Genomic DNA, 16652 nt, shown 5'->3' with positions numbered 1-16652 from the left:
GAAAAGTCATTTGAGATGAGAGTGAAATTGATGAGGGAATCAGAGTTTAGGGAAACAGGGAATAGAAACCTTAAAAGAAAAGAGAGCAAAAAGAATGAAAATTTAGTTGGAGAAAAACATTTTAAGTGAGCTGCTTCTACTTCAGAATTTTCCAGTTAGCATAAACTAAGAATATTATCTTCCTTTTTTTTTTTTTTTTTTTTTTTTGGTACCAGTGATTGAACCCAGGGGCATTTCACCTCTGAGCTATATTTCCAGCCCTTTTTATTTTTTTATTGTGAGACAGGGTCTTGCTAAGTTGCTGAGGCTGGCTTTGAACTTGCAATCCTCCTGCCTCAGCCACCTGAGCAGCTGGAATTACAGGTGTGTACCACCAGGCCCCAGTGAATTATTTTAAAGTTACTTTTTGATTCCCTTCTAATTTCCCTAACAGCCACCTGCTTCTTTTTTGTTCATTCATCAACTATGGATCTTTTATGGCCTTCCAAATCCAGACCAGAAACTGGAAAAAAAAAATAATAATGATAACTCCATAAGCCACATAAACAACAGCCTCTGAGAGATCACCACCGGGCCAGTCAGTGGTCCTAACCCAGAGTAACACTGGAATCACTGGGGAGACTTGGAAATTCCACATATTTCAGTGGCTTCTAAGGTTAATTAAAGCAGAAACTTTGGGGGTGGTTCTGTTTTTTCCTTTTTCTCTTGTTTTTTGGTGCGTGGTACCACGGATTGAACGCAAGGGCACTCAACCACTGAGCCACACCCCAGCCCTATTTTGTATTTTATTTTGAGACAGGGTCTCACTGAGTTGCTTAGCGCCTCATCTTGACTGAGGCTAGCTTTGAAATCTCAATAATCCCACCTCAGCCTCCTGAGCTGCTGGAATTACAGGCGCACCACCACACCTGGCTTCCTTTTTCTTTTTAAGGAGTATTTAAAAATTACTAGATAATTCCCATGTGTAGCCAACACCACTAAGCCAGACCTTTATTCTGGCTGGTAAATTGAACTTATATTCAACAAAATGACAGAATCTGTCCTTTACTTATTTTGATTCCTTCCTCTAATCCTTGGCTGTGTTGAAAACACTGTATAATATTTTGGAAACAGCATCTCCTTCAATCCAGCACCTTCAGCTTGAGAAACCCACATTTAAGCCCCTTTCTGAAGCCCCAGCCACTTTTCACTTTCTCAGTCCAGGGGCTCCCTCTGCTGGCCTTTCTCAGGTAGTGCTTACTGCTGTACTATGTCACTGTGGGTTCTAAGACTGCAAAACAACCCAGAATCCCTAGAATCATAGCACTTTAAAGCAGTTTTTCTAAGCCCACATAAAACTTTCAAGCCGTTGTCAAAAATTAATAGTCAGAAAACACTAATTCCGTCACTTAGTACCTGCAAAGTTATTAGCTTTAACATTACTCTGGATGGAAAATGGGGAAGGAGGCTCTGGGGTTGTGGCTCAGTGGCAGAGCACTTGCCTAGCAAGTGTGAGGCACTGGGTTCGATTCTCAGCACCACAAAAATGAATAAATAAATTAAATAAAGGTATTGTGTCCATTTACAACTAAAAATATTTTATAAAAAAGAAAACAGGGAAGGAAAGCTTTCATGTGTTCTTTTTCTACCTTCCCTCATCTAATTCATTTATTTTCCTTATCAACTCACTTCTTGCCTGTACCATAAGTTGGAATTGAAGTCAAATTAAAACAAAAGTAAACCTATGTGCATGACCTCATCATATCACCCAAACTGTATGCGGTAGTATTACATCAGAATTATTATCAGAATTATTCTATCAGTGCACACGACCATTGTGTCTCTGGAGGTAGAATTGAATCTTCATTCTAAAATGCAGACTCTGGTACAGCCCAACCCATGACTCGGCTTAAACTTCATAAGTACATTCATTCCATTTTATACAGCCTTTGTCATTAGAATGCCTTTCTTTCTTGTTTTCCTGTGACTCAGCACAGCATTAGGTTTGTCTCTTGTTGACAGTGCAGTAATTCATCTATTTGAAGTGATATCCTAAGGCATTTCTTTCTCAAGTATAAACATTTCCAGTCAACCTCATGGCCCACCACCCACTGGCCTTTCTGGGTATCTTCCACAGAACACTGCCCTATTAATTCTTGTCTCTCTTCACATGCAGCACCTGGTACTGGCACAGCAATGCACATGTGCTCTGACTAGTAAATTGTTATGACTTACTGATTAAATCTGTATTCCTTATTTACTGCTTTGTAACAATATTACCAAAATTTTAGCAAGTTCATGCACATTTATCATCTTGCAGTTTTCATGGATCAAGAATCTCCAGGCATGACCTAACTAGTTTTTCTGTGTCGTGCTCTTACAACCAATGCTACAATCAAGGAATCATTTGCAATCTTATGTGAGGGCTCCTGGAGAAGGGATCCGCCTTCCAAGCTCATGTAGTTGTTGGAAGCACTCAACTTCTTGCAGGCTGCTGGGGGACTCAGGTTCTTGCTGTCTGTTGCCTGAGGTCAGCTTCAGCAGCTTGCCTTGAAGTCTTCCCAACATAGCTGTCTGCTTCCACAAAGCCAGCAAGGGGGGGAGTCTTTAAGCACAATGGGAATTAACATTTTACACAATATAATCACACCAATGACATTTCCTCATCTTCCTTATATTCTATTGGTTAGAAGCATGTCAGTGGTCCTGGCCACACTGGATTCAATCCCCGGAAACCCTACCAAAGTCTTCTCAGGGACGGGAAGTGGTATAAACCGTAGCTTATTTTGTCAGTACATGGCTAAAATCAACCTACCCTGAAGCAGAGGGTGCACTCTGGCTGCTCTTCTCTGAATTCAGAACATGAACATGTTTTGTCTGATCCCTTTCCTTTGGATTTTGTTTTAAATTTGGATTAGATAATTTCTTATAGAAACATGATTTTGGCCAGTGGATTAGGGTAATTTCACAGGACATCCAGGACTCTTCCAGGTCCCTGAGTAAAATGAAAGCCAGGGTCATGCTGGGCCTGCATTCCACGTGTCAGCCACAGGCAGGAGCTGAGCAGTTGCTATCTGGGGACAGGACTGCCCCCAGCTTTCCCAGTTGCATTCCTCTGGCCCTACAGCCAGCCCCTTCCCTTAGTCACCTCCCTTTCTGGCTCCTAGAAAATTTTGAATTTACATCCCTGTACTTTTCTAGGAAAATAGAGTGCAGTAGGAGAGAACACATAGATCTTTACGTTAAAGAGACCTAATCTCTACTTTTAAAAAGGTTGGTTGAAATCAACTGACCCCTGCAGTTACCTGTCATGTATGAGAATCCTTCGGTTCCATTCAACAAATATTAAGTGCCTACCTATGCCACATACTTAGGGAAAGGGAATATAAAGAAGGCAAATAAAAATAAGATTTAAAAAAATCCCACTGAGTTCAGTGGAAAAATGGGTAAAGTTTCAACTGTGACAGTTATTACCAAGAAGTCCCCATCCTGCAGGGACTCTGTTCTAGTATGCAGGGTCATACTAGGGACTTGGCCTGCAAAAGTGCTGTTTCAACTCAGAACTGAAAAATTAATTAGCAGCTAATTAGGTGAAGAGGGCACAGATGTCCAGGCTTAGAACTGCACATGTAAAGGCTGCGTGTGGAGGGACAGCATGACAGATAGAGGCACTGAAGGACCAGAGTGGGCAGAGAATGAGGAGAAAGGAAGGGGCACTTATCCTAGCTGGGGAAGACAGGTTGGCAGGCCTAATCAGGCAGCACCTTGAGGGGCAGATGTAGGAGATGCGATTTATCCCAGAACTGTGAAAAGCCACTGATTTGATTCATGGAGTAGCACTTGATCAGATTGATTTTGCAAAGACCACTCAGGAATATGTGTATGTGACTTGAAAGAGGACCAGAAGGGAGGCAAGCAGACTTGGGAGAGCACAGGGCTTAGGAGATGATGATGGCATGGTCACAGCAGGAGAGGGAGGAAGGCGGCAGGATTGAAGACCACACAGGGAGATGAAAATCAGAAAAGTGGTAATGGAAATAACAGAGTGTAGTTGGAGGGTGGAGGCATCTATAAAAATATCAAGCCCAAAGAAGTCATTCAAGAATGTTTTGGGAAATCCCATTCTGTCTTCACTCTGGTCTGTCATCCTGACTGGCACTGAGGTAGTCATGGGATGCCCCCTGTACTTCATCATTAAATCTGAGGCCGAATCCAACAGGTCCTGTTCCTTCTTGGCATTAAAGCAAATCAGACCAGAATAGTACAAGTCAGCCAGTACCCTCCTCGTGTCTGCTTGGTGGTCCTCAGTGTGCCAGCCTCCTTTCTCTCCCTCCAAGACTGTGCATCCCTGGACTGGCTTTCTTATTCCACATTTGAGTTTCTTGCTGTAGCATCATAGTTTTCATGACTTAATATTTTTCTTTCCATCAACTCATTTCAAGTAATACCATTTATTTGTTCATATCACTACAGAGAGTAGAAAACTTTATGAACTGGCATAAATACAAAGTAAAGTAAAAATAAAATCAGTGAAAATCAGTAAGTTTATTAAATTCGATCTTCTCACCCACCCAGAATTCTGAGCCTGAGGCCTGCTTTCCTTTGGAGGGATGTGAGCAAGCGCCACGCTGAGATTTTTCTTCTTGATGTTCTCAAAAGAATTGAAAGAGAATCAAAAAGGGAACAACTTTCTCATTATGAGAGTAAACATCATGTAATGCTCTGTTCATATCCTGAAATAATTCCCGTGTAGGAGTACACATTCCACTCTAGGGAAAGCTGCTTTGGGCCAGTGGTTCTAACACTGAAGTCAGAATCAGCTGCTCTTTTGTACGAAGAGCAGATTTAACAGTTCTGGGCTGGAACCTAGCCAAAGGTATTTTTAAGATAATAATTCTCAGTGGAAACAGAATATGGGGCCATTTTGGTAATTGAGATTATTCTTGGTTTTCATACTGATCGAAGGTGCCATGGACTTTTAATGGCAATAGCCATGATGCTACTAGACTTAGGGTACTGTTTGGATCTGTCCTGCCCAATGAAGAACTCAATGGCTCGCCAGACTCTCTCCTGCTGGTGAAACCCTTGTTGTAGTTACCCAATCCTAGAATCACCTAGCACCTTGTTTGAAATGTAAATACAATAACAAAATAAACACCGTACATATAGACACAGATGAACTTAGAAGCATAAAACATGGTTGCTCAGTTTTAAGATACTCATTTTTAATATAGATGAGTCATAGACACCAGCTGATCCATAACTTCAGAAAATCCTGTCACTAACAGAAATGCTGCTGTGACATTTGAGTCTCCAATTCAACACAGTTGAATTTGTCATCTTTTGTAGTGTGGCCTAAAATAAGTAGCCTGACGTACAGGTACAAGTGTCCCCCTATTTCTTTTTACCCTCTGGTGCCAGCCCATTGGAGCTTTTTCCTATTACAGTGCACATTTTTTCCATGAACTTCTTTTAGGTCCTCTTCATGTGATGGGCTATAATATCACATTGATTTTTTTTTTCATGCTCTCTGAGTTCCATATCTGGGGAGTGAAAAAGCCTTGCATAAGATGTTTTGTAAAAAGGAGGCACCTGACAGAGGGAGCCAGCACCACTCCTTCAGCTGTACCAAGGTGCTTCTCGTGTGTACCTCGTGACCCCCAGCTGAGAGCACCTGCCCCACCCCACCATGGCCTCTCCATGATCTCAGCTGCTAGTGCTTCTCCTCCATGCCAGTCTCCAGGGGTTCCATGAAGCACAAGTCTGACCTTGTCACTCCTGCCCTTTATCTTTGCTTATTATCCACATCTTGTGGACCTGGAGCTGCCCCCTGCCACCACTTCACTCCCAGGTGGCACAACCTGGAGGGAGGGATCTGGATCTTGAGAAAGTCCAGATTTAAAGGGAAAAGGAAAAAAAAAAAAAAAAAAAAAAAGGAATACTTAGACCCTTTCAGCATACCTATGGTAGTGAAAAACAAAAGATTAAAATAAAAAATTTTAAAAAGCCGCCAAAAATGAGCCACAACCATGAGTTCCCGGAAGGGGGCGCCCAGAACAGAACTGAATTGCCTGGTTGGACTCCCCTGGGCCACAGTCCTTTCGCACATCCTCTCTTCTGCCTGGAGTCCCCACCTGCTCATTTGCTGAACAAACCTGTCTACATGGCTCAGTTTCGAGGCTGCCTTCTCTGTGAGCCACCCTTGACCTGTGCTGCTCTCCTCGTGCTCCTCTTGAGCACCCATGCATCTGACCCTTGTTTCTCTCTTGACTCTCCAGACTCAGCAGCTGCAAAGAGGTGCTTAGTTTTTATAACACTTGTCTTCTGACCCTAGGAAAAGATTGGGCATCTCTTTGGCTCTCAGTAGTCTCTGTTTATTACATGGGTGGGAAGACAGAATAAATGTATGAAGAAGTAACGTGTATGGTACAACATTTTCAATGCACAGCCAGATATCCAGTGAACAGTGAGGGGCCCTTCCATCCCGATTCCATCACCCATTCCCCCTCCCAGAGACGGCTACTGCTTCTTGCTCTTGTAGAGATATCCAGTACCTGATCACAAAGTAATCTTGAGAAATGCAAGATGAGTATTTGATTCAAACATGTCATTGGCATTTTCAAGGACTTCCATGCTGCACTTGGCTGTCTTGGGCATCTCCTTCTGTCCTAGGCCTCCTTTGTCTTCCCACCTCTTTCCCCTTTCTCTTAACTTACTTCATCCTTTCACCCTCTGCCCTTTCTACAGAGTGTCCTCCTCTTAAAGCTTTATTCTCATCACCATCTCCAGGGCCACTGGATCTCCTAACCTTTCTACCTTGCCTTCCGCTTGTCCTAATCCATAGCTCCAGATGGCTCTTTAGTATCTCCACTCACCATTATTCTGGGTGGAGAGCTCATGGTCAGGTAGAGTTAGAAAGTCAGCTTTCTCTCTGGGTCCTCCATGAGCTTTACGGGTATTCCAGGATGGGGTGTGCAACATCCCAGCAAGTTCTGCTGAGCCACTGCACAAGTGTCTGTAGGTCTTCTCACTGAGGACCCAGAACAATCTAGAATGTAAAGGTGTACCGCTATAAAGAAGTCATCATATGAGGTATTCCATGCCTGGGCTTTTACAGTTTGGGTTTAAAAATGTCAATTATTCAGTTGTTGTCCATTCACTTAGAGTTCACAGGAAAACCATCTTAAAACCAGCAGTGCTGCTGTAGTTATGCTCATAAAATCCAGAACCCAGCACTTTCTATACCACTTTATTAGTACACATTTGCATGAGCAAGTTTGCAAGAATGCCTCTGTGCTAGACTCTCTGTTAGTCTTCTCTGTCCCCTGGAGCCAGGAAGAATTGCTGGCAGTCTTGGTTCTACCTAGGCCACATGTGTTCTTGAGGGGAAGCCTAAGAGCTCATCTTAGCAGCCCTGCATCCTGTGCAACTGCAAAGACTAGACAAATGTGAGAACTAGTTTTGAAGAGCAAGTATGTATTTCAGGCAAACACTAGTTCTTGAACACAGAACTCCAGAAGTTTCGTTTCTTTCTTTGTTTGTAAAGCAGAAGCCTCATTTCCTCAGCATCTTCCTTTGCCCAGCATGGAAGCTGATATGAGGTCAGGATCTATGCCACACCTGTAAGGGCATATCCAAGAAGAGCAAATCTGGGGTCATTAAGTCATGTTATTAGGGTGAGGAGTGTAGTCTTCCATCAATAAGGTATGTTCATCCAGTTTTTCTTAACATTCTTCTGAAAGCTGTGTGCATGGTAATGGGAAAGTGAGACCATTTCATAGCTGGTATTCAACATTGACTTTTTATAACCATATATACTGAAGAGTTACAAATATTTCTTTCTTTCTGAAATTGCTCCCCAAGAGCCATATGGATATTTCCAAATGCCGTTTACACCCTCTGTCTAGACCTGCCAGCATTTCTCACATTTAACAGGCCTCCATCCCTGCATCTGCTCTAGCCCCTGAATTCTTGATTTCAGCTAATAATTTCTTGTTTAAATTAGAATTGACTTTGAAATAATTAGATATGCTTTACTTTATGACTCACTCTGCACATGCACACACTTAACTCAAACAGAAGTTTAAAAAACATATGTATCTTTTTCTGTCATCCTCTGATATCTTGTCTGTCCTTATTCCTTTATTGGTTTACCTCTTCATTTGGCTAAAAGGTGTTGTGTTCCTCATGGGACTTGGGCTCTGCCTTGAGTTGCTCCTGTCAACTCTCAAGATGAATCTGACAGTCTTCAATGACTTCCTGTTTGATAAAACCTGAAACAGAGATAAAATGCAGCCTCTTTGAGCTCAGTATTTGACCTCAGGTGATAACCCAGCCTGCAGTCCGGTCACAGCCTTCTCTTTCATGCTCTTACCCAAACACACCACTCATTCATTCATTCATTCATTCACTCAGCCACCCAGCATATACTAAGTGTGTATCCTGATGCCAGGCATGTGGTGGGCACTCAGTATCCAGAGATGAATATCATGGTCTCTACTCTGAGGTTGGCAGTAGAGATGAATGGTCTAACAATACCATGCAAAGACTAGGTCCTCTAAATGGAAATCTGCACAAAGCACTCTGGGATCACAAAAAGCAAGTTGTGATATGGACCAGAGAACACAGAAATTCTCTCAGGAGTTCAACTGGCCAAGTCAGAGGCAGGGCATTTGGGAAGAGGAAATCACTAGGAGAAGGCATGGGGCAGGGGCAGCCTGATAATTTGGGCAACTGAAAGTATCTCAGTTCTAACCAGGATAATGTGCTCTCCCTGCTGCCCCTTTGGTACTTGGTTACTCAGTGTTCACTCTCTTACTAAACTGCCTGCTCCCAGAGAGACTTAAGCACAGCCTCCTTTAGGCTCCCACTTCACTGTCACACAGCTCCAAGAGACTTCTTGTTCTACAGGAAGCAGCTCATCTCGTCCCTGTCCCTGATCATCTGCTGCGCTCTACCAGGATCACCTCAAGAAGGGGCCTAAGTCCCAGCCTCATATATTCTGTGAGGGACAGGGAGGTGCACAGTCATTATGCACAGATTTAAGGTGAAGCTGCCTTAATGAATATGTAGAAGACTTCTCAGCATATCATAGCATATCCTTTTAAGACTACCAGGGACCTCAGATGTCATAAACCCACCTGTTTACAGATGTCATGACCATGTTTTTAATATTGATGGCACAAATGCAATTTTCTTTCTTACTGTTTTGCAAAAGATTATTTTTTACTTTTGGATAATACTCTTTTTCAACTTGAAAGTGTCCTAATAGTGGAATTTATTAATCAGTTAATACAAATGAAAATCTGGTACCCGAGACAACACCACTTTCCCTAGTGCTTTGGTAAACCATCATTGCTAATCATTCTTTTAATCCAAACTGCCCTTTCCAAAAAGGCTTTTACAGAAAGCAAAATTAATTTTTAATTCTTCTTCTTTTCCTTTGCCAACTTTCTGCCCACTTTGCATTTCCTGTGTAAATGCTCCAGAATTGTTGGCAGGAGAAACAATTGGGTCTGGAATCTCAATAGCCCAATCTGTAATTGAAAAAAATATGGGTATTTCTCTTTCTTGCTCATTTTTATGAGACAGCCATAATAATTGATAACCACTTTGACAGAACACTGGGTGTGGATGAGGATGATGCCTAGGGAAAAGTTTTGCTAACACAAACACTGCAGAAACAGGGCAGCCAGGTAGCAGTCATACTTCATTATGAACCAGGGAGCAGTTTCATGAGCTGGCTGGACTTTTCATTGTTTATAAAATTTCAGAAGGTCTAGTTCATGTGATGAATTGGCTGCATTTGAGTCACAAATTTAGCTGAAAATTTCCTCCCCTTAGTAAAGTTTCGTGCTGATGAACCCCTTTGTCCTTCATACAGTACTCTACCTAAGAACAAAGGGAAGGCCCCAGATAAACCGCAAGCCCTGTCTGCAAGCTTGATTGTCTCCTTCTCTCTGAAGGGTGGTTGGAGTTATTGAAAAGAAAGAGGAAACCGCCTTTTACAGAAACACTGTTATCACAATTGTTTATGTGGCAAGACAGTGCCTTTGTCTCTTTTCCTGTCTTACAAACTCTTCCTTCCCCCACCTTACCCCTCCCCACCCTGCCCATCAATTATGTGACTTCGTTTGTGTAAATCTCCCTATAATGTTAGCATTAATTAGTGCTTACAAAATTAACCAATTTTTATTTCAAAGAATTGTGTTATCACACATGCAATTTGGTGTTTCAGTGAAGAACATAAATACAGGAATGTGCCCTTGACTTATGCTCACTGTGTGTGCCACCCTTTGACATCACAGCCCGCCCCTGCTCCATAAATGCACAAATAATCAGAGCTCTGTGTTTCCTGATTGCCTAGTAATGACTGCTAACCCTGAGCAATAAAGAGATTACGCCTCATTTGCTACTCTTCCTCCTCCTCTTTTGCCATTCTCCAGCTTTATCTCTTGCCCTTTCCAGTGTTTGTCCATTGGAGCTTGAACAACAGCATCCAGCACTGACTCTTAAGTGGAGAGCCACTGTGGGGAAAGTGGGCATTCTGCCTTCTCCCACAAGGCCACTGCTTCCCTGACCTGACCCAATTTTCTGCAGATGCTTTGAATAATATCTAATACTTACAGAGTGCCCACTGCATGCTTGATAGTGTTCGCCACACAAATGAGGTGGGTGCTGTTATCACCCCCGTCCCAGTTTCCATATGAGGAAATTGAAGCTCAGTGAGATTCTTTCTTGTCCCAGATTACATGGTTAGACGAAAGGAAGCAAGGATTTGAGCCCACGGTGTCTATCTTCAGGATCTGTGCTCCTAACCCTTAAACTCCACTGTTCTCAATCAGCGGTTCACCATGATCATGGAGTGTAAGAGCAATGGAGAGTGGCCTTGAAGATTCAGGTGGAGTGCACCCAGTCATCGTGAACTGGAATTGTTCTTAAATTCCCTCTGCCAGGTTCAACCTTGTGGTGATAGGAATGTAGAGGGGGAAGGAAAGTGGAAGTTGGGATAGAAAAAGGAAAAAGTATATGAAGAATAGCATTTTTGCAAGAGAAAACCATAAATCATATAGTTTTAACTTTTTAACTGTAATGAGAGAATTTGAGCCCTCTGAGCTATCACTCTTGCATCTTTGAAATGTTATGATGTTTGAATGAAAATGAAGAAATGATAGAGTTCTTAAAACTGATCAATGTTGAGATATGATTCTGGAGTGAAGGGGAAAAACTCAGGAAAGAATCACGAGGGACACAGACATACTTTATGCAGGTCCATGTAGATGACATCTTATCATTGGATTCCTTTGTGTACTTATGTTTGGGCTTGATAAAATATAATGAATTTACTTGTCTTGTCACATTCAACTGCATTTGTCAGAACACAGAGATTCATCTTGGGTGGCTCTTTAGCTGGGTTTGTTTTTTCTGAAATAATTCCTGGCACATGATAATGGAAAAAACATCCAGTTTCATAATATACAGTGTACTGTTTTCTACACTTGAGAATTTTGAGTGCTTTGGAAATAATAAGTCTGTTTCCCTAATTTCCTGCTAGGTTCTTGGAACACCAAATGAGGACACATGGCCTGGAGTTCATTCTTTACCACATTTTAAGCCAGGTATGTTTTATTAATTACAAATATTAAGTGCTTCCTATGTGCGAAGGGTGAATGTATAAATTGTTCACTCTCAAGTAATATACTGCTTTGAAAATTTCTGGTTACTTTTGCCTGTGTGTATTTTCTGCATTATTGAAGTTTCCTTTTTTGTAAAAATAGGGACAAATATGAGAGATTTTCACCATGTGAACTTTAGGTTGACTGAATGGTCTTGCAGTGATCATTAGTTTCATTGTCAATTAGACCAGTATCCATCTCTATAAAAACGAAATTCAAATTGGAGTTCTACAACTCATCTGTGTCACTTTTTTTAATAACGCTAGGAAAAGTATTAAGTCATAAAAAGGAAACATCACAATTTGATTTATGTTAACAAAACTAGTAATATATGGTCAATCAATTGTAGTTTAAATACATAAAATGTTCTGAGTGCCCCATTCTTCAGCACTGGATACATTTAAATGCAAAATATTTAAGTCCCTAAACTTAGAAATCTGAAAGAGCAGAACTTTAAAAGTAAGTTGTCACTTTTTCCATCACCAGTAGGTGGCAGTCATGAAACTTTCAATTTTAATAATTATAAGAAAATCTCAGTCTGCTTAATTTTAATAGGAGAGATGAAAGATTTGGAACTGAAAATTTAATAAAATCAAGAAAGTGAATTATTATAGAGTGATTCTCTTGTTGTCTTTTCTCAATTACAAAACATGGTTTATGAAATGCAGACCTACCATAAAATTACTAAAAAGAGATTTTATAGAAGATCTAATAGTCCATTATCCTATGAGAGAAAAGAGCTATGAATAATTTCTGTTAGAAGAGCCAAGTATATTCTTTTTCTACTCTTCCCCTCTTTTGGGGACGATCAGGAATAAATTATCAATTCTAAAGAACCACTGAGATGGGAAACTATTTTTATTCTTAATATTTTGCTTCTGAAAGTGTACAGTGTGCTGAGGATTCTTTTATTTTCTTCAGCAGCTCCAAAGACTCTTTGTACTTATTCTGAAACTTTCAAATGACTTCTATGTTCTGAAAGACTTTAGCAATTTAACAATTTAATATGGATTTATTTTTTCGTAACCAAGCAAGGAAGCATCCTCAAACAGATCTGCTTGCTCCTAGTGGAGTCTAAGTGAAGAACACTCTTTATAAATGTTCCAATTGCAGGCTCTTAGAGAAGGTTTGCTTCCCTTTAGAATTTAAAATTTAGTCCTAAGGAAATAAAACAGGAGAATTTGAGGGACTGGACTAAAGCTCAGTGGTAGAGCACTTGTCCAATCCTGAGTTCAGTTCCCAGCCCTGCAAAATACAGTAAACCTAAAATTTAAAAACTTTTTAAAAGAATAAAGTTAGCTGCAGAAAGGAAAAAAAATCAAGATCATCATTTGGCCTGCCAAGTATCTGGAAAAAAAAAACCTGGAATAGTTTGTCTGTTGTGGTGTGAATAGAAGTTAATCTCCATCAACAGCATACATGAGCATTTATTAAATATGTTCTGGAAAGTACTGTGTGATGTAGTGCAAATTAAGCTAACAGATTGTGAACCTCATGAGACTAGGACTGTGCATAGTACATATTTGGCATCAAAAAATCGTTGTTACTCTGAATTATACTGAATGTTTAAAACAGACATAATTTATGTGACTCCTTTGGTCAACGTATATCAATTAGAATACACGTGTTTAGGGTGATGTGTGGGCACTCACCAGACACAAAACACACACCAGGCTGCAGCAGTCCAAAGGGCACCTCACTTGGATGGCAGGAGGCATGGGTGCTGCTGAGCAGGGACCACATACCAAGCACAGCTTGAAGCAGAGTACTAAGTGCTTCCTGAGTTGCTTTGACAGGAGTCAGGTGGAAACAAGTTTACAAATAGCCAAAAGCAGCAGATCTATGAGGTCCTCCATGCAGCTATCAGCCAGACCATCAGGAGAGTCTCAGTCTTGACGTCACAGACTTCATACACAGGGGAAGAAAATACACATTCCTGAAAGAGACTATCAGTGCTAAGGCTTACCTTTGCCAACCCCCACCACCTCCTCATTCCCAAGAGCACCTTAAAAAGTCTGAGAGGAATACAAAATTTGAGCTATGAAAACATACTGTATTTTATAATAGATAATAAATTTAAGTGGTTTGAAAATTCGAACAATGCAAAAAGGAACATAGAGGAAAGACTTTTCCAACCCTGCCCTCTGTCTGCCCACTGTCCAGACCATCCCTCACAAAAGCCCTCCCCCTGGGGTATTTATTTCTTATGTTTCTTTCCTTTATGTAAATGTAAGAAATTACAAATATATATACCCACACATACATATTTTCCCATGTTAAGCACAATCCTGCATCTTGTTTTTCTCATTAATGCATCTTATATGTCTTCTCATGTCACTGCATAGAAGAGACTGACATGGTTTCCCTCCTGTCTCTTAGAGCTGCATGGTTTTCTGTTGTACAGATTTAACCTGTTTCCTAATTACAGACATTTGGGTGTTTCCAGTGTTTTGCTATTAGAAATTTTAATGCAGTTAATGACTTATGCATATATACATACACATTGCGAGTATGCGAGTTAGGAGGAATAGGGTTAAAAGGCCAATAGGCATAAACTTACAACTTTAAACACTTCTGCCGAAGAGGGGCACCCCTTGCCTCTGTTAGCAGAATGCTGCTTCTCCACAGCGTCTTCTCTGCCCTTTACAGTGTGTGGTCAATGCAGTTAAATGACTAAAGGCGTCTCAGTTTCATTTTAGCTTGCGTGCTCTTTGGTGATGGGCTTGGTCTCTTCACATGCCAGAGGATCACTTGCATTTCCTTTCCTGTCAACTTTTTATCTTTTTCCCAGTTTACAATTGTGAGTTGTGTGTCATTTTCTTATCAATTTCCAGGAGTTCCTTATATTTTAGAGAAGTTCTCCCTTTATTTTTGAAAAGCTATTACTTTTCTGAGATTGAAAAAAAACAAACTTTTCTAACTTTTAAGTGTGCCGTCCTCACTCTCTTCCTCAACCTATTTAACCAAATAAATTTTGGCTCAAGAAAAAAAAAATCCCATAGTACTTGTAGAATAGTGCATGTATTATTTTTTTAACTAACTTGTTTTTATGATTAATTTCCATAGAATGAGTTGAACTCACTTATTGATTCAACAGTATTTATTGACTTTCACAGCTTGGGGGCTGGGAATGTTGCATTGAACAAAACACAAAAGATCCCTATCAGGAGAGACACACGGTCAGTGAAATGCATGCTCTATTCGGTGATGGCGAGTACCGTGGAAAATCCAAGCAAGAAACATGTTCAGCAGGTGCCAGGAAAGGGCTGACTTACAATTGTAAATAGAGTAATCAGGGAAGGTCTCTCTGGAAAGGTGACATTTGACTGAAAGATATGAGAGAGAGAATGGTGAAGATGTTTAAGGGAAGAACTCTTCAGGCAGAGAACAGCAAGTGCAGATGCCCTGAAGTGGGCAGGAGACAGTTGCAAATGAAGCCATAGGCAGCAGGGGCTGGGAGCAGGTCACAGACCCCCTTGAGGCTGCTCTGAGTCCTTCACCATCCACTCACTCTGGGTGTTAGAGAGCTCTGGAAGATTGTGAACAAGGAACAGCAGTGAGGTTAGCCTGTCTGTTGTGCTGAGAACTGTGGCCGAGGCAGAAGCAGGAGAGTCGGGAGGCTGTGACTGGAGTCTAGGAGAGAGAAGGTGAACGCACCATGACTAAAATGAATGCCTTTCCAGCTCTCCCATTGTAGATCAGAAGTTAGCATGTTTCCTCTTGGAAAACACAGTGAAATTGAAGAGTTGTTTGAAAAATAATTGTTAAAGTAGTAAAAGAACAATTTATTCTTTAGACTCAGCCTGTATACATCCTCTTTTTTGCTTCCATTTAGGCTAACACAAAGTTCATTAACCTCAGCTTATTCCTGGAGCAATTTGGCAACCACCAGCCACACTGCATTATGTATATGCATGTATGCATGCCTATGTATATGTGTTTACATGGAAGTATATATGTATGCACAACTGCATATTTATATTATACCTATATGTACATATAGACAGGTTACATGACTCTCAGGCCCAGGGTAAGTGATGCTTGGCAGTTTTTTTTGTTGTTGTTACAATACATACATACATTGACTTTTTAAAAAAGAAAACATCTTGCATACATATTTGAGGGTTCATTTGAGTTTGCAGAATGGTGGTAACCCCAGGTCAGAGCAGAACACGCACAGACACGTATTCTGTAGTTTGGTGGGATCAGTATGACTGATGGAGAATTCTGTGAGGGCTTGGGAACTTCCCATGTCAGGAAGAACCCTGATGGTGCTTGAGTGGAGAGTGTGAGTGGAGTCACAACCGCTTAAGCAAAATGAGTGTTGAAGCAGGATAAAGCCCCAGAGAGCATATGGTTTGGCTCCCTTCTTATAAAGTTAGGAACCTGAGGTTCAGAGATGTGCAGCAACTTTGCCAGAAGTTATTGGCAGAGGTGGAAGTAGATCCCAGGTCTCCCTGCATCCCAGTTCATGTACATCTCAGAATGTTGTTCTCCTTGATGTGGATCACCATTTCTTACTAACCACCTTCTAAAGAATAGTCCACTGACAATTGATTGGTCTATTTTTAAAAATTCAGAAAAGTAGAGAGGATTTGATCTCTGTATTTGGTAAAATATGTACACAGAACCTCAAACAACATGTTATATAAGGTGGTTTTGTATCAACACAACATGTAGACTCCAGAAATGGTACTTTAGTCACCTTTTAAATATTTTCAACAAAAAGGGCATTCAGCAATGACTTACTGACAAGTTATTATTCAGGAGATAAAAAAGAAGACACTATAAAATTCAGAGAGGAAAAAATGCTGGCAGACTAGAAACTATTAAAAGTAATGAAATTTAGAATGAAATAGTTCAATTTTCCAAAAGCAGTCATGGAAACAGCATCTCCAAAGTGATTGTATTATTTCTAAGGGAAAGTTAGTTATCCAGTGCAAGAGACTGTTAAGTAGAAGAAGCTTTGATGAAGATGGAATGTCTTACCGTGAATGA

General features: G+C 40.8%; 1 protein-coding gene across 4 annotated transcripts in view; it reads left to right on the top strand.

Moving 5' to 3' along the window:
- Positions 1–16652, top strand: part of Cdk14 (cyclin dependent kinase 14) — a 549244-nt gene that overhangs the window by 403832 nt on the left and 128760 nt on the right. For all 4 annotated transcript variants that reach the window (XR_007109786.1, XM_047560804.1, XM_047560806.1 and 1 more), the window contains one exon: positions 11534–11597. Coding sequence is in view for 3 of the 4 variants with exons in the window: in XM_047560804.1 (XP_047416760.1) it covers positions 11534–11597 (64 nt within the window). In the remaining variant the exon portion in view is untranslated. The remainder of the gene's footprint in view (positions 1–11533; positions 11598–16652) is intronic.

The sequence above is a fragment of the Sciurus carolinensis genome, chromosome 8 (assembly GCF_902686445.1).
Source record: "Sciurus carolinensis chromosome 8, mSciCar1.2, whole genome shotgun sequence".
Classification (NCBI taxonomy): domain Eukaryota; kingdom Metazoa; phylum Chordata; class Mammalia; order Rodentia; family Sciuridae; genus Sciurus; species Sciurus carolinensis.
The sequence above is the reverse complement of the archived record's forward strand: the minus strand, read 5'-3'. Positions and strand labels throughout refer to the sequence as shown.